The 18,840-nt window shown below is 41.3% G+C and overlaps 1 protein-coding gene across 34 annotated transcripts in view; it reads left to right on the top strand.

The window, feature by feature from the left end:
- NRXN1 (neurexin 1) overlaps nucleotides 1–18,840 on the top strand; it is a 1,129,265-nt gene that overhangs the window by 969,934 nt on the left and 140,491 nt on the right. For all 34 annotated transcript variants that reach the window (XM_048518867.1, XM_048518884.1, XM_048519026.1 and 31 more), the window contains one exon: nucleotides 108–279. In XM_048518867.1, coding sequence (XP_048374824.1) covers nucleotides 108–279 — 172 coding nt within the window. The remainder of the gene's footprint in view (nucleotides 1–107; nucleotides 280–18,840) is intronic.

Below are 18,840 nucleotides of genomic sequence, written 5' to 3' on the forward strand. Positions count from 1 at the left end.
TGACAGAAATCAGATTTTTTTAGGAAACATAACACAGCACCTGTTTTTTTAATATTTAAAAATAGCTCCAGATTAATTCTAGAATTTTTTCTCACTTTTCTTTACAGCACCAAGGAAAAATTGGAGTTAAATTTAATGTTGGAACAGACGATATCGCAATTGAAGAGGTCAACGCAATCATTAATGATGGGAAATACCATGTAGTACGTTTTACAAGAAGTGGTGGTAATGCCACATTACAGGTGGACGGCTGGCCAGTTATAGAACGCTACCCAGCAGGTAAGGTCAAAAGTAAAGGCTTTTGGATTGAGGGGGATAAGGATGAACAGCCATGTGGTGTTTGCATTATGTATACGCTCAGGATCTCAGCTTCTTTGAGTGTTCTTTTATGGTGTGAAAAATCATGAATATGTGATAATGGCAATAATTCTTATGTGAACCAAAAAAAAGCACAATCTGTCTTTTACAAAATTTAATTCATGAATGAAATTGAAGACGTAGATGTCAAATCACTAAGACAATTTTTTCCCCTTAAATTATTAGCGTACTGGTATACTTAGAAGAAGGAAGGCTTTGACAAAAGCAGCACAATATGTAACCAAAAAAACCCCCTCCAAAAATCCAAAACTGGATGTTTAGAACAATGGTATTAAGGAAAATATTGTGTTTATTTTATAACAACCCTTTTATAGCTTGTGGAGTTGGGAAAATAACAAAACTTGTTAAAGCCAGCACAGAAGCCAAGAAACACTGCCTTGGAAGAAAAATGGGATTGATTTTAACTGCATTTGCTTAGGCACGATAGCTGTGGTTTGCAATCCACTTCCTTTAAAGCTTTCTCATAAAAACCAGCTTAACTTCCCTGTTAATTTCCCAAATGAATGAAATTCTGGTTCTCATGAGATCAACTATCCTTTCATTTTTGTGGGGTTTGCCTAGTATGGTCAATTGCACTATCTATGCAGATAGTCCTCTGGGCCTGTGGGAAATCACTGAAGATAAAGCTGAAAATGGAATATTATGAAAGTGGTATATAGGCTCTATGGCTAAATCTCTGTTAGTGCAATAGCCAATGTCTGGATTCTCAGGATGTTTGTCCAGGGGCTGGAACAATCCATTCCTCTCATGGATAGGCAAGATGTATGATACAGCAGTAAGTAAGCAGCAAGTGTACTATAATAGTTTAAGGTTATCGATGGGAGTCTATTTCAAGACCAGGCCAACATGTTTCGTTTTCACAGATAGAACCTGCAGTCCAAGCATTGTGTCTCTAGCATTCTCTGCAACACCAGAAGCATACCCTGGGTACCCTTATCTGAACATAATTTAATTAATTTTATTTCCCTGGACAAAATGACTCCCAGGGCAAATTGCTGCCTGTGGCAAAATGCCCCCCCCCCCGTGCCCTGTGGTAGCTATGCCCATTGCACCCCACTTACCTGAGCCAATGGTGGTCCTGGGCAGCCTGGCGGGGCAGGGCTGAGGAATGCTTGGCTGTGGTTTCTGCCAGGTGGGGTGGAGCCAAGGGGCGTCCTGTGATGGCCCCACTACGTTGCTCCTTCAGCCTCTGCTGGCTGAAGGAGTGACCTGGCAGGGCCAGGGCTGGCCAAGGGAGGGAGGGATGTGGTGGGCAATTTTGCACCCCCCCATGGGCACCATCCCCTCCTCCCCTGTGCTGACTCAGATGAGCCAAGTTGGCATGGGGAAGGTATGGAGGGGTGCAAAATCACCCCCACATGGCACATCCCTCTTCCTCCGCGCCGACCCAGGAGCCGAGTCGCCTGTGTGGGATATGCTGTGTAGGGGGTGATTTTGCAGGGGCCCTGTGTGACAGGATGATGTGTGCCCAGGGACATGTGACCTCACATATCCCCGTGGGCGATCCACCCCTGCCTGGATTGACTGCAGTTCCACAGATGGTTAAATTCTTGTACAGAGAGAGAAAAATCTGGAAACTTTTCATAAGCTTTTTTTAAAAAAGCATTTGCAGCCTTTTTGTTGGTTTTTCACAATCCCCATTGGAGCTCCAAGCAGGCTTAATTAAAGTCAGGGTTTCAGCCATAACTCAGAATCCCCCTGTGCATGTTATTGCTTGGCTCAGGACAATCACTCTTGGTCTTTAATTTTCTTTGAAGTTTTATCAGTATCATCATCTTGCCTTTGTTCATGGCGGAAGAGCAAAAGCTGTTGCTGCTTTTCCTTCTGGTCTCAGTTCAGCATCATCTTCCTACCCTCCTGGGTTTATATCCGTTTATCTTACTTGGAACCAAAGTATTGTGATCCATTGTCCTCAGTTCTGTATTCTCCCTCGCTTTTATTCACGTGCAAACACAACAGTTAGTCAGTGTCTATTTGTATCTGTGTGCACATCCGCAGACAACCACTGGTTTGTATTACACTGCTTGCAGCATGTCTTTCTCATGTCTTTGTATGATGATGGAAATAGCAGGGGGCACCATGTCCTGCTGTACTATGTCCTGGTCCCGCTGCTTCTCTGTCTGCCTGCAGTCTCTAGGCCTTTCACTTCTTATCCTTTCACAGCCTGATGAGTTTGACTGGCATTTCTCTTGCATGAACTATGTGATCCGATGATTTTGAAATTAATCCCTTCTTCCTGATCCACGTAATTGCTATGAAAGAATAGTAGCAGTGCATTATATCCAAATCTGTCAGGTTCCTCCAATGCTGTGAATAGGTTCAAGGAATCACCAACAATATTAACTGCGGTTAAGGGCAAAGATTTTCCTCTCCCTAAATACAAGAACCTGAAGGCATTCAATGAAGCTGATGGGCAGTAGATTTAAGGTGGACACAAGAAAATACTCCTCTACACCATGAGTGATTAGAATGTAGAATTTACTTCTAGTGATGTAGTGATGGCCACAAGCATAGCTGTAAAAAGGGAAAGACAGTTTCATGGATTTAAGCTGTATCAGGAGCTACTAACCATAATGATTAAAGGGAACATCCATGTTCAGAGGCATTAAACTTTTAAATATCAATGCCAGAAGGCAACATCAGGAGAATACCTGCGCCTCTATTGCCTGCTGTTGCCCATCCAGAGCAATCAGTTGGCTAATATGTGAAAAAGAGTGCTGGGCTAGATGGACCACTGGTCTGATCCAGAAAGTCTATTTTTGCTATGGTAGGTCTATTGCCATTTCACCATTATTTTCTGTCCAATCCCATATGCTGCAAGGCAGCAGTGAAATATTGTATTGTATTGTATTGTATTATTCGATTTATATACCATTCCCCGGTACTCAGGGCGTGAACACGACCATATTCTTTTTGCCGGGCAGTCCCAAGGCTCTTCCAGGCATTGCCGCGAGTACTCGATACAAACTGGATATTCTCCAGACAGCTGAATTCCATCCTTGTGTAGCAAGAGAGGACCCGGGATTGCTGGCAGTAGGGACAAATACTCCCAAAGTAAAGTAACTGGGCACAGAAACTCTGGTGGGGAAGCCTCTAAGTAAATATATGCCCCTTTTACCAACTTGGTCTGTCTTTGACTTAGACAGCCAGACATAAAGGCCCCCATCACCAAACGTGACATCCTTCCAACCTAGCACCCGATCCCCAGGTGATGTGGTGGAGGGTGCCACCAGTTCGCCACAACGAAATGCCCCAAAAAAGGCTACAAGGGCAACCCCGCCTCTGAACAACAGTGCTCCTTCAGAAGGGAGGAGCAGATTGAGACTATAACTGAATTTATAGCTGCCAAGAGTTCTTTGTGAGCTATAGACAGCTATCCTGGGGATATGGGTAGCCCGGCACTAACCTGCAACTGCCCTTCGGTTGCAAACAACAAGAAGTTGTCGGGTCAGGTAGCCCCATCACCGTGGAAAAAAAGGAAATGACTGCTAGGTGGACTTTTATGGTTCCCTAGGGCCAACCCCTGTCCTCAGCTCTCTGCTAAATACTGCAGGTGAGGAGACCTTCAGGGATCCCAGTAAGCTGTGCATCCAGTCCTGAAGGCTGACATGTATTATATTGTATTGTATTATTCTGATTTATATACTACGTCCCGGAGAATCAGAGGCGGTGAACAGCGAAACCATATTCTTTTTGCCGGCCCGGTCACGGAAGCCTCCAGAGGCATTGCCCGCATGGTACCCCGACACCAAACTGATATCTAGGCAAACGAAGCCCATCGCCCAGTAGCAAGAGGACCGGGGATTATGCTGGCAGTGATGGACAAATCTCTCCCCGAGTAAAGTAACTGAGCTGCAGAAACTCTGGTAGAAGCCTCTAAGTAAATATAGCGCGCCTACCAACTTGGTCTGTATGCGGCAGAACAGCCAGACCCATAAGGCCCATCTTAAGCGTGACATCCCCTTCCAACTAGCGTCCCAGGTGGTGGAGGTGCCTGATTCGCCACAGCGAAATGCCCCAAAAGGCTGAGCAAGCCAGCCTGAACGGTGTTGCTCCTTCAGTAGCAAGGAGGAGCAGATTGAGACTATAACGATTTATAGCTGCCAGGTTCTTTTATTGTTGCTAGGACAGCTATGAGGAGGATAAGGGGAAAGCCGAAGCCAACCTGCAAGCTTGCCATTATTAAGGGGATACGAGGGTCAGTGCCCCATCACCCGTGGAAAAAAAGGAAATGACTGCTGGTGGACTTTTATGGTTCTCCAGGGTAACCCTGTCCTTCAGCTCACTTCATAATGCAGGAGACTATTCAGGGATCCCAAGCTGTGCATCCAGTCCTGAAGGCGCTGCAATATTGGTAGTTCTTGAATCAGCGGATTAAGCCAATAGAGTTTTGGAAAGAATTCTATGCTGATGATCTTTTTGACAATTCATTCACATGGTGATACTCTTGTCACTTGGGAACTTTCTTCCTAGTAGAAGCTGTTGATCTTACAAGAGGAAGAGACTTTGCTAGTGGTGAATCACACTGCAATTTAAACTTCACAAAACTAGATTGTTTTCCGACTTCTTTTCAACATCTGTGCCCTATTTTTGTTATTCAAGACCAATACCACTTCTGCTTCCCCTTTAGAGGTAGTTAGGAAACATTTCCTGAGCTGTCTACCTTTTGTTATCTAAGCAACTTTCCACTTACATAGACCTGGGAAAAATCACTTCTCAAAGTGAGGGGTAAAGTGAAAAAAAGATAGTAGCAACTGGACAAACTTTCAACCAGAGTCTAAAAGAGATTATGTTAATTGAAACAGGATACAAGGAGCTCATGAGAAAGTTTACATTCAATGCAATTCAAAGTGTGTTCTGAATATTCAAAGGTGTTCTTCCAAGTATAGAAAGTGCATTCATACAAGTGTAGTTTTATACCTTTCATACCATGTAGCGCTTCATGAACAAAGAAAACTGAATTTGAATGTTCTGCTATTTAATCAAAAGTTTTTTCTTGTGCAGGTATAAAAACTACTATATTGTTCCTGTACACAGAGAACAGTGTTGGTGGCTATTTTCCTGAAACTCATGATTCTTTGACTCCAACCCATAACAATATAGATGGATGTACAGTGATCATTTATCTCACCCAGCTTGAGTTCTTGTCACCTCCTTCCATTGCAAGGGACTCCAACCTATGTCTCTTCAGATATTCATGGACTATGATTTCCAGCAGTCCTGCAATCATGGCCAATTGGCAGAGCGGATATGAATTGCAGTTCATGAACATCTGGAGGGCCGTGGTTAAAGGATTCCCTGTTGTCCTGTTGCCTTCCGCAGAATGTAATGAAAAAAGATGAAATTACTACTATGGTCCAGGCATGAGTTAAACCCATTCTATATCCACTGCAAGATTTTAGTTACGGCAAAAGCAGCATGTATAAATCCGGTAAATCGTGACTATATAGCGGTATATTGACTTCATAATTATGTGTTCTTGCAACCAAGCTTCTTTGTATGAGTACATGCATTTGTGGTGCTTATATATGAACAGTTAGAAACAGTACTGTCTCTAATCCTTGTCTCATTTCTAGTTTGCTTAAGATTCTATATCTGTCAAAGCTGCTGGGATAAAACCTTCCGGCCACGTATGGTGAACCACCAAGATTTGTGAGTTGGAATGTTGCCTGGACTACGATATTCTTTTGTACTCCATATGGAAATTATAGTCCTCTCACTCAACCAGGCAGCCAGTGTAGTATCTCTAATAGCAGAGATATTCTCTTCCAAGGAATATTATTAGAAACGCTTCATCTGAGAAAAGTTTGTTAATGACTGTATCAACCTTCTTTGTCCATATTTTCATAATAACCTCATTTACAGGGAGTAGCTTTAATAAACTCATATACTGTGGACAGTGTTCTGTAATAGTAGCTTGATGAGGCAAATAGTTTGAAGTTTTCCCTTATTGTGTATTATTACATAATGAACTAGAATCGGAATTACTTACGGCCAAGTTGCTGTGGCACAATCTGCAATGAAGTGAAAGATGGAAAGAAAAGGGGAAGCGGAGAACAGTTTAGACATGGGCCATTGCTGTAATGTAAATCTCCATGAGAAAGGAGGGGCAAGGGGCCCCTTGTTCAACTCCTGCAACTACATTTCCCTTGCATGGCTAATCACAGGCCGGTCCTCCCTATAGATTTCGCTTCGCCTCTCTGCTACTAGGAGGGTGGAAGGCCATAGTCAGGTGGCATGGTCCTGTCCGCTGCACTCCCCTTCCCAACACCTGCGAAGGCGAATTATCTGGCGTAAAACAAGCTTGGAGGAGGACATGAGAGCTATGTGTTGTGTTCAAATTTTCAGAGCATTTGGTCCAACAAACTGCCGCTGGACCTACCTCCTGCACCTTCCTTTATTTCGCTAGAATTGAATTGATGAATTCATATGAAGATGGTAAGCCCAAAATACCTTTCACTCCATAAGGCAGTGGTTTTCTTTTAAGGAAGAGCATGGTTTTCGGTTTCCTGCTGTATCAGAGAGTGTTGTATGCTAACAGTCCAGCAGATGAAATGCGCTTGTTGCGGAGGACAGAACTGTGATTCTAACTGTCACCATAAATTATTATTAGCATGTGGCCACAATAACTTAACTGAATTTGTGACGCATGTACTTTAACAGGAGGTGGAAACAAATATGGAAAACCTGGCTGACATCACCGAATTTACACGACGTTATGTGAAAATTTCAAAGCAATGGGTCCAGTCAATGGTTGGAGAGGAATTACCATCGACAGAAAAACACACTGATAGATTTTTATAGAGAGATTTGTTATATATTTTTATTTATATTGTATCTGTATTTGTGCAATTTTTAAATCTAGAATATTACTGGTCAATGACCGAAAATAAATCTGACTGACTAGTTTGGTTACCCATTCTACTATGATGCCTTAATAAATAGTAGTGTATTGAAATGAAATACAGTTATTGTTCTTGGTGTGTGGAAAAGTCCATGTGTTTTCATATAAACTACAACAGATATTTCTGTTGTAGTATAATGATCTCGTTAATTGAAGAGGTGTTCAAAATTACATTTAAAACTGTCTTGGGATGAGGACACCTTTTCAAAATTTGCAGAGAGAAGGCATCTTCTTCAAGTGGAGTTCCATGGGTTGTATCCATGGATTTGATCCACTAATGACAGTGTTTTCACCCAATGCCGGGAGCCTTCCTTTTGAGCCTTATGCATATGTGCACAAGCGGATGGATCCATGGGATCTAATCCTCATTTTCCTGTTATTGTTTCAGTTCTTCTGACACTATTCTGTCTAACAATATGAGAAGGATAATGGGCAGCTAGTGTACTAGCAGAACTAATAATTGACAGCAACCTTTTGATTTGCTAAATACATTGCAAATACTTGTTGCTTCATGGTCAACACAAGTTAACCCATGGAGGGATTAAGCCTTGAGGAAATATATCATCAAAGGCTTTCATGGCCAAAATCAACTAGCTGTTGTAGGTTTTCATGGATTTCTGGCCACAGTCTGGTAGTTTTTGCTCCTTATGTTTTTGCATCGCGATCTATGGAAGAGCAATAGTCAGAGGCATGTAATAAAAGCCAAAATTTAGATATTGCTTCTCTCCTTGATGATGCCTGTGTAGATTCCAGCCATAAATGGGGGCAAAATGTTAGGAGCAGAAACTACCAGACCACAAACACACAGCCTTGTGGGAACCTTGTAATTCTGTGGACAGGATTACAGTAAAACCATCTTTAACAGCGAGAACTTCCCTTTACTCAGGTCAGATGTAATTTCCAGCCCTTTCCAGGCTTCTGGCTTGAAACAAGGAAGCTCTGATCTTACAGGATTGCCATCACCTTCCCCCCCCTACCCAGCACCCACATATGGCTGCATGCTATATCTTCCCTGTCTCCCACTCCAAGTTAGCAGGAGCCAGGCCACACAGCTGAAACCCTCCTGTTATTCTAGCTCTCAGTTGGCAGGCCCTCCACAGAGGTCTAATGGTTTGACACAGCTTCTGGGCAGCCCAAAACGGTCCAGCCTGCTGTTATCTGTTGCAGTATCTTTGGCCACGTTATGGCACGCTTACATTCCGGCAGTGTGATAAACTTTAATTAGTGTGCCCACAGTGCATTTTGGCTCTTTCTTTTCTGCATGCCTATTTTAAAAAGGCACTTGTTACCATGGTTTCTGTGTTTTAACTGATCACCCCCTATCTGCTTTGGAGTTTAATTAAGAATAAGCAAGATCAGCAGGTTAATTAAGAAGCCTCTTCATTTGAACTGTACAGCTGATCCTTCTTTCTCAGAGACAGAATAAATTAGACATTTTATCATCTCCTCTTCCTGCAGTACTGAACCTGATTAATTCTCTGTCAAGGCAAACTGAAAGAATATCTTCACTCACTTACCTGTTTGAAATAATGTGCTATAGGCATTATTGTGATAATTTGGAGACACTTAGAACATATGTGGGAAGAATGAACTCTTGCTTCAGCAAACTTGCTTTCTCTTTTTAATTGTTACATATTTTATTTTTATCCCACCCTTCCTCCAAACAATTAAGGCAACTAACAAGATTCGCTGCTCTTCAATTCCATCTACGCAACGACCCTGTGAAGTAGGTTAGCCTAGGAGAGAAAAACTGGCTAGATGATCCTGATTTTTAAAAAAAATCTTCATCAGAAAATGGTTGAATTGTGTAGCTTAATTTCAAAACCAATCAAGCAGTCAACAAAAGCAGTATATGCATTTACTAGGAGTGGTATTTATTTATTTATTTATTTATTTATAATTACATTTGTATACTGCCCCATCCCCTGAGGGCTCTGGGCGGTGAACAACAAAATAATATTCCAGAAACAATAATAACAATAAATAATCAGTATAAATATACATATTTAAAACATGAAACTACAGCATTCCACTTGGCGTCCAGGATTTCCCAAAACTAACCGTAAGCCTCCCATAGAGGGAAGTGTAGTTATAATTACAGCTCCCAAGATGTTAAAAGGAAGAAGACAAAGAGGGCGCTCACCAAACGACTGTACCTCCCTAAAAGCCCGGGTGGAACAACTTCGGTCTTACAACAGACCCTCTTGAACTCTCCTGGGAAGATCCCGCAGGGCCGGACAACTGGATGTGAAAAGAGTGTTCCATTTCAGGCATGAGAAGTTAGGGCACGTCAGAAAGCCCCTGGCCGGGGTGGAGGAAAACACTTCTGTTATCGTGAGGAGGCAGGAGCCACCAGCAAATTGGCCTCTGCTGAACGCAGAGGCCGTGTAGGGACATATGGGGTATTTACTGAACCACTCTTGCTACATGAGAGACCACTACTGATATCTGTTCTGGGAGAGACTTTAAATCATAAATCTTGGTCTATCTGAGCATACCCATCTAAAAAGATAGATTTTAATATCTTGCATTCTAGGTGGAATGGGGACTCTCATATATCTCTCTTTTGAAAACAATGGGAAACGGTTCTTCAGATGGTTTCTTCTTCCTTAGATTTGTATCGCAAACCTACAAAAGGCCATGTTTGGTCTTTGGAACGCGTTCCTAAAATAGCATAATAATTCTGTGCTGAAAAAAATAATCACAATAAAATACGACTGAAGATTTCATCTGCAGGATACTGCAGTTATATGTAATAAGCTGTGAGATTCACACTTCAGTAAATCTTTGCTTTAAACCAGTTGTTGTCCTTTAAAACCTGGTTTAAACCCTAAGCATCCCAAGTGGATTCTCTAAATTTCCTAAAGAGCATCACTATGGGGATGTTATGCTGCATACTGATTTTAATGTTTTTTAGAGGTAATTTAAGTTATTTACTGACTGCTCTTTAGTTTTGTGTTGTGAACTGCTTAGAGCCCTCCGGGGATGAGGCGGTATATGAAATCTAATGAATGAATGAATAAATAAATAAACTATCAGACAGAATGATTAATATAGATGACCTGGAAGTCAAGAAATCCAGTGGACATTCCCAACTTGGTGCTGCACGAGTGAGTAATGTACAATTGAGTCCCAAGACACGTTCAACTAGATGGAGATTTTCTGAAGCATAGGAGGATATATCATTAAACAACTATGGATTTACTAGTGTCTCTTGGCACTCCATCTCTCCTCCAACCTTTTCTTTGTGTTTGTCTTTTTTCTTATTTGTTCCCTGTTTTACTATGTGTTTTGATTTTAAGGCTTTGAGTTAGGGAAGGGGAGAAGGAAGAAATGCTATGTATTCCTGCAATATACAGTTTAGTTTGGAAGAAAGTAAGGTAAAGTATAATTACAAATTAATTCTAAAAAGAGGTACAGTGGTGTGAACCCTACCATGCTCTGCATAGAATGCAGAATTGTTCCATATTTGTTTGTGTTCCTGCTACGCCTTTTGACCCTCAAAAAGATCATTCCTAGGGTGAAGGAAAAGAGATGTGAGTGTGGTTGTGCTGCAGGCAGACGTTGGCTGTGGCACATCAGACACATGAAGGTCAAGGCGGGTAGCAAGCAAAGGAGTGGACACACAGTCCAAAGTCAAGGCAGGTGGTAGGCAAAGGTGTAGTCCAGGGGTAGGGAACCTGCGGCTCTCCAGATGTTCAGGAACTACAATTCCCATCAGCCTCTGTCAGCATGGCCAATTGGCCATGCTGGTAGGGGCTGATGGGAATTGTAGTTCCTGAACATCTGGAGAGCCGCAGGTTCCCTACCCATGGTGTAGTCAGATAGTTCAGAGTCAATCAAGTTTAGGAATGTAAGCAAACAGGCAGGCCAGGCATAAAGGTACAAGGCGTGGAGCTGGGAACCTGGTGCATAGAGCTTTCCAGTGAAACATACTCTTTGCACCTAGACAGGGTTTATATTGGAGATCCTGGCTAATGAGGTTAGGATCCTGCAAGGAGTCAGTGCTCCACAGATGCAGATGCCTCCATTTTGCAGAGCCTTCTGCCATGCAGCAATGCAAGCACGTCTCCTTTTGGTATTTAGCTTCTGCCTTTGTCTTTGCCCTCTTCATGCAGCTGGCTCATTACTCAGTTCATCTCAAGTAAGGGATGGCTCTCCCAGCTGCATGGGATCAGGCTCTGTTGCTGACTGGGCCTCGCTGGCAGGGAAGGACTTGGAGCTGACTCTGCCTTGGCTGACAGGATAGATAGGGCTTAGAGCCAGCTCTGTTGCTTTCAGCTCTTGCAGCTCTACAGTGCCTCCAGGCTTCACATTAGATTTCTCATCTCCCAGGGACTGGCTCATGCCAGTGGCAGGGCCTGGAGTGAAGGAGGACTCCTCCTTCAAGTAGAGCTCTGCTGAGGAAAGGGGTTAGTTTCATCCCCTTCTCTCTTTCATTTCAGCCCACCAACCCATATGCCTGTTCATGCTCATGGATCCCATGATCCCAGGAATTATCTATTTGGCTTTGAAGGAACTGCAGGAATAGAGAGGAATGTAGTAAAATTCAGGGAACTTTCCATGCAAGTTCCACAATGAACCAATTAATGGCAAGAGGGAAGTCAGTTAGTGAGATGTTTATGTAAGGTCTATTAAAGGCATATTAACTAACAAACAGGGGAAAGTCACTTTTAAAAACAACATAACCCTCAGATCTTACACCATGAGAAGCAGCCATAATTTCCTTTTAGGCCTTGATGAACAGAGTTCTGAATAAAATTGGGAGATTTGCAATAGCAGCCAACATTTTCAAAAGATCCAAAGAGCACTATTTAGCCATATATTTTTTTAACCAGAGAAGCTACCTCTTACCCAAGAAAAGACATAACGTCTCCTTTTATCGGTGGCTTGAATAAAGTTTTCCACTTTTAAAAAAGTATGACAGCTTATCATATTTTATTTTGTTTTCCTGCTGGACCGTCACTTTAATTTAGGAAATCATTTTTTCCCTTTCCTTTCCCATACATGTTTGCTTTTCCTTCCTTTCACATGTTTTATTTTTTCATCTGGTAAAATTCTTCTCATTTCTTAGGGCAATAGATTCTGTAATTAAATTCAGACTTTATTAAAATGTGTAGCATGCTTGCCGTTACTTTACTGTTGACAGTTTCAGCATCTTTTCATAAAATGACATAATGCTTTTTGTTTGTGAGAAGCAACAAAATGTCAAATGAGCAGCTGTGCTCTAAGATCTGTTATAAAACATTAGCAAATTCAGAGTCCTTTTAAAAGATTCATAACCAAGGATGGTAAATACAAGAACAGAATGGTGTCATCATCAGAAATTTAAGAACCTTCAATATGTTTCCAGTATTCAGAAAGGGGATGCAGTACAGTCCTTCTTGGACCTCTTCTTGAACTATTTAAGAATTTATGGGGCAGGGGTCTGCAACCTGCGGCTCTCCAGATGTTCATGGACTACAATTCCCGTCAGCCCCTGCCAGCATGGCCCTGGTATGGGGGATGGTACAAAGGGTTTGCACATTTGACTGTCTCTACATATAAAAATTGTTTTGGAAGTGTGTAGGAGAAATCAAGGATACTTATCAAAAAGGTACAAACATTTATTACAGAACACTGTAAATCCTCTTAAAAGTATACACACACTCGCATGCAGGAATCTTCTCAGATGTGATCCAAAATAATAGTAATAGTTGGGCAAAGTAGTACAGTGCGTGCTTGTAAAAATCAACTTTGTTCAATGAGGAAGTACTATGGGTCTGATACAAATTGATGAAGCACACTGAAGAGTGCTCATGAAGACACATGTCCAAACATTTTTGGCATTTTTCTTCAGGATCCAATGAATTTGCCTAACCACTTCTGGAAGAATTTGCTTCAGCATTTTTTTAAATTGGACTAATAGCATTTCTTCATTGGACCATATGGATGTCTATGAGCAAATTTGGTGTAATATTGCTGTATTTGTTTCAGCGTTTGATCAAAGGGGTTAAAGCACATTTGAGACTTTTTCATGTCAAAAACAAGTTATGTCTAAAGTTGCTTGTACTTTTTCACAACATATGTTGGTGCATGTATTATTTATGTCTTTATGTAGCTATTCTGTTACATTCATAGAGCATTCTTCCGTGCTTTTTCTATATTGATTTTGGGGCTGCATCTTTACCTCTTTTTGGTATGTAGTAGAAATGCAGTGCATAGCAGTGATTTTCATTTTGGGTGCCAAAATTGCATGTCATCCATCATTAAGCTTACAGGGTTTCTTGACCTGTTGACCTGAGAGATAGTAGGCATGGATGTCAAAAGACAGGAACACCAAGGAGACCAGCCACACCAGCCAAGGAAGCTTTATAGCACAGTAGATAGTAATGAGTTGCTTCATGCCCTCTGACTCTCATAAAAGCTTCCTGGGTCAAGTTTCCTTGTTTCTCTGAACAACAGGCACCTGTGTGTGAATCACACAGGTTCACCTTTGCCGCACCTCAGTGATGCCTTCCCCGAACCCTTGATGGCAGAGGAGCTATTGGCAGACTCTGTGTACAGAAACAGGTTAACTGTCAGGGGAAGGGGGGGAAGCCAAGTTTTGTAGAATATTCTCCATTAAACAGCATTCAGCTTCTTTTGCAATAGCAAACAAGTCAGCACAGTTTTGGGTGAGATTCTATGATAGCACTAGTAGTTTGGTTGGTGCTTAAAATTGGAGACCATTTAAGCCAACATTTTCCAACTCAAAATGGCTCATGAATCCTGCGTTTTTCCAAGTGGATCACCATACAAAGTAAATTAGGACTTGTGGGTCGCCATGTCAAAAAGGTTAGAAATCACTGGCATCAGTTGGCACTTTGAGTGGGGAACTGGCCACCAGCGCAGTTTGGTTTACCTGATTGGGAACCGCCGTTCATGGCAGTGGTTGAAGGAATAGTAAATTGAGTGGAGAACCATATACAGTTAAGTCACCGCTTTCCCTCTCTTACATCAGGAACAATGTGATAATCTTATTGTTATTGTCAAAACAGAACATGGTCAGGCAGATGCAACTGGCCCTCTGAAAAACATGGTCATAGTCCAGTGCAGATGCATGTTCACTCTGAAAGAAAAAGCTACGCCTGGACTTTGTTGCTCTTCCTTTAGGATTCTTTGGTTGTTTTATGAGTATCTTAATTTCTTCTGATGAAAAACTGAATGGAGTACTACATACGTTGCAGCAGTAGTTATCTTTTGCAATAAGAATACATACTTGCACAAACACACACACACACACGTAATCATGCAGTAAATGGAAAATACAAAGTCTTCCTTGGTTCCCTGCACGAACTCATATACACTGATGCAGCTGTGCCCTATGTCTGTAAGTGATGGAGCTTATCCAATTCCTGCTGGTATTTTGGTACCACCATATATACAGTGCTTGGGAATTTTGCTGTAGACCTGCTCTGTTATTCTTGCCATACTAGTGAGGTATCATGTTTTTGTTAAGTCCCAGAGCTGCCTTGGGGTAACTCTGAGTCTTAGGTCTTTCAAAAGGCAGCATAAATTCAGTGTTGGCTTGAGCCTTTGAGCCAGACAATTTGCTATCCCAAATAAAAAGAAGCAAAATTAATTTCGGGTGTAATGACATTGTGTTTTGAGATATCCTTGGGCCACGGGGCATAAAAAATTGGTTACATTTGTCTCCAGTTATATGTTTTTGTCAGCTTTGTGAGTTGTGACAGTACAATAGGACCTCATGTCTCCAGGACAAGAACTTCTGTTTAGCTAACTAATTCAAAAAGAGTCACTATAATTCATACTGGAAATGGAAAAAGTGACACCCTTATCTGCACTAGATAAAAAATTTGAGAGGCACAACCTAAATAATTCAGGAAGCTGGAAAGATATTAATCTCTTTCTTCTACCTGCCCACAATGTGAACATCATCTTTCTTTTTCTTTGTATTTTTGATATGGTTGGAGAAAGCTGAAATACCCCAAACCCATTTTGAGACCAGTGTGTGCTTCAGTTTTCATTCCCATTTGATTCTCCTTATTCTCTGAATGCTGGAAACCAAATATGTTGCCGCTTCTTTGTGATTAATATGGATTGTTCTGATTTCCACAGTTCTAACATAATAAACAAGGTTCCACATAATGGAGGAGCCCCATGCCTTAAAGAGACGCCTTTTGTGCTTCTATTTGCTGAAAGGAATGGTAGGACGTGACCCACTGGTTTCTCCACATTTTCTCTGAAGGCAGAATTATGGCTCTGAAGAGCTTTTGTTGAACCCTGCCTTCATTATCCAATGATGTATTTGAAGGAAAAATGGATTATCGGGGTAGCAAAGAGCAATAGCACGTATACTTCTTTTCATTCAAAGTATAAATAGTATAAATAAGTATAAATTATAAATATAAGTATAAATAAGTATATTTCTTTTCATTCAAAATATAAATAAATACATCCAGACAATTTAGTGAATCCCAGATGTGTGTTCAGATATGCATTCGTTAACCTGTGTTTGTATTGTTTGATCACTTAGCAGCCACCCACTACAGACCTGCTGGACTGTGATTGATTGTGATGTTTCCTGTGGGTCTGTATAACAAATCTGAAAAATTGAAATAGCTGTACAGGATAACCAAGGACTATGGTGGTTCTTATGAATGAGTGACTGGTATTCTAGTTCTGTGCTTAATCATGAATAGTGTGACTTTGATATCCAACTTATTATGGCTCACTGAGATAATGACCAACTGAACTGTCCACACTTTGCCAAATTAAAAGTGGAAACCTTAGCCTCAAATCCCGTGATTGACATCAGGTCCTTCTTCAGCTCTGACTCCCTATTCTTCCCACCTCAGAAGGCTAATCTTGTGTGGTACCTCTGCTATGGAAGTTACCTCATGTTGATTGTATCCTGGGCTAAAACTCAGATATTAGACTTTCCAACATAGTTGTAACATTGCTGTCACTGTCAGGTAGGGGACCTACTAAGGGTTGGACGAGAAAACACAGCATAGTGCTAAATAAATGACCAAGCCCTTTAGCAAACCCAGAAGAACATTTTCCCCTCCCACCAATCTGATTATCTCAACAGCTCACTCTCTGACTAGTTCATTCTGGCTTTGCACTGGGAGAAAAAATGAGTATGTGGTTTCCAAGAGGGATTAATGGGAATACAATGCTCAGCATTTGGTCCAGAAGAGCATGGTATGGTGGTTAAGAGCAGGTGCACTGTAATCTAGAGAATCAGGTTTGATTCCCCACTCTGCCACTTGAGCTGTGGAGACCTATCTGGTGAACCAGATTAGTTTGTACACTCCAGCACATGCCAGCTGGGTGACCTTGGGCTAATCACAGTTCTTTGGAGCTCTCTCAGCCCCACCCACTTCTCAGGGTGTTTGTTGTGGGAGGGGAATGGAAAGGAGATTGTAAGCCCCTTTGAGTCTCCTTACAGGAGAGAAAGGGGGTTATAAATCCAAACTACTACTATTACTACTCCTTCTTCCTCCTCCTCCTCCTCCTCCTCCTCCTCCTCTTCCTTTCCTTTAATCTTGGCCATCTTGAGTCTTAGGAGGGCAGAAAGACAAAGTATACATTTTATAAAATAAACAAATAAGCTGATAACTGAACCTTGCTTTGGTTGAAGTTCTGCTTCCTTCTGTTTTGTTCTCTGCATCTCCTGCCAAAAGACTGCCCCTTCAAATAACCATTCAATTTCTATTTTTGCTATTTATTTTTTGCTTTTTCATTGCACATTTTCACTGTTCTTTCTCTAGCAGATACCCTCCCCCCCCCCCACACACACACTTTAGGAGAAAGATTTTACTATAATCTCATAGTATATTCATGCACACATTTTTGTTACATTTTCCATTGTAGTATTAACATCAAACAGTCTTTTTGACTTCATCAGTTACAGTTTTGAATCTCCCACCTGCTTAACCTTGATGTCATCTACTTCCCTCTAAATCATTCCATTTAAAGGCACATACTAGAACCTTTTAAACAAAATGATGCCATTTTCAGTCTGCCTCGGAGTTCTGACTCATGGCTACCTTGCGCCCAAGCCAATTCTGTGCGTTTTATTTTATTGTTTTTTTCTTTTTTAATTAAAACTTTACATCACATTTCTATTTGACTTTTCCAGTGGAAAATTATCTTGAGAGAAGCAAAATACAATAATCATGCTGATGTAGAAATGCTTTGGGTGGCATAACCTTCTTATCAGAATACAAGAAAGTTCTCTGTGATGCCTTCAGTGATTTATTTGGGTTATTACTTTTAGGCAAACAAAAGATTCATACTCTTTTCTGATCTAAAGCTAGCCTGATAGAAACAAAAATGATACACCTACTCTACTTCAGTGGCAGAGCACATGCTTTGTATGCAAACAATCTGAGATATCTATGCTTAAAGCAGTGGTAGCACTAATATGGGGTGAATAACCAAAACATGGGATGCTGCCTTGCAGTATATACTGTATGTTTTGAGCAGTCTCCTTTCCCAGAAGCCAATATGTTGTAGTGGTTTAAAGTGGTAGACTTTGATCTGGAGAACCAGGTTTGGTTCCTCCCTCCTCCCCAGAAGTCTGCTGGCTGTCTTTGGGCCACACACAGCCCCATCTATTTCACAAGGTGTCTGTTGTGGAGAAAGAAAAATGATTGTAAACTGCTTTGAGAGTCCTTAAAGGAAAAGCAGGGTATTAAAAAAACCTCTTCTTTCTTTGAATCTAGTAGTCTAAAGAGGAAAGGAGGAGGCAAACATCACCACCTGTGGTACCCATGGATTTAAAATTCTCAATAGACATGGAAAAGACCTCTACTTAGGCACCTCAGAAACATCTGCCACCTAGAGTAAACAATTCTAGGTTGGATGGATCAGTATGATTATTTGTAAATGACTGTCATGTTACTACTTTATTGTGAACAACTCCTAAGAATTTGAAAGTTTAGCCAAAGTTGTCTTCACTCAGTAGCCTAAAGTCATTAATAATATTTTAGGTTACTTATCTCATACTTGCTTGGTATTTTTGGAAATCCCATTGCAAATGATCCCTTCAATTGTACATATACACAGTGATATATCTGCAGATTAACTTATGAAATTGTACAAATATATGAAACCATACAGAGTCTGACTGTTGGTCCATCAAGCCCAGTACTAGTATTGTCTATGCTGGCTGATACCTGCTATTCCAGCATTCTGTTAGAGACTTTTTCTAGCTCCACTGAAATGCTAAAGATTGAAGTTGTGACCTACGCTAACAGTGACCCATGGTCATGCCCCTTGGGCAAACCTCTCCCTGTTAAGGAATCTTCCATGACAAGATGAGGAAGAAGGAGCTGGGCTCATTGCCCTGGAGAAATGGCCTTGTCAGTGCCTCTTTCAACCTTCCATTTAGACCAGAGATCAGCAATATTTTCTTTAATTAGAGCTACTTCTGAGTAATGAAAAATATCCTGAGCTACTCCACATGTTACCAAGTTTTATTCTGTCCTAGGAACAGACGATGAAGAAGGCAGAGCACCAGTAAGGAAGTTGCCAGTGATGCAACCAGAAGAAAAAATTAGGAAAGA

This window comes from Sphaerodactylus townsendi, linkage group LG01 (assembly GCF_021028975.2).
Source record: "Sphaerodactylus townsendi isolate TG3544 linkage group LG01, MPM_Stown_v2.3, whole genome shotgun sequence".
Classification (NCBI taxonomy): Eukaryota; Metazoa; Chordata; class Lepidosauria; order Squamata; family Sphaerodactylidae; genus Sphaerodactylus; species Sphaerodactylus townsendi.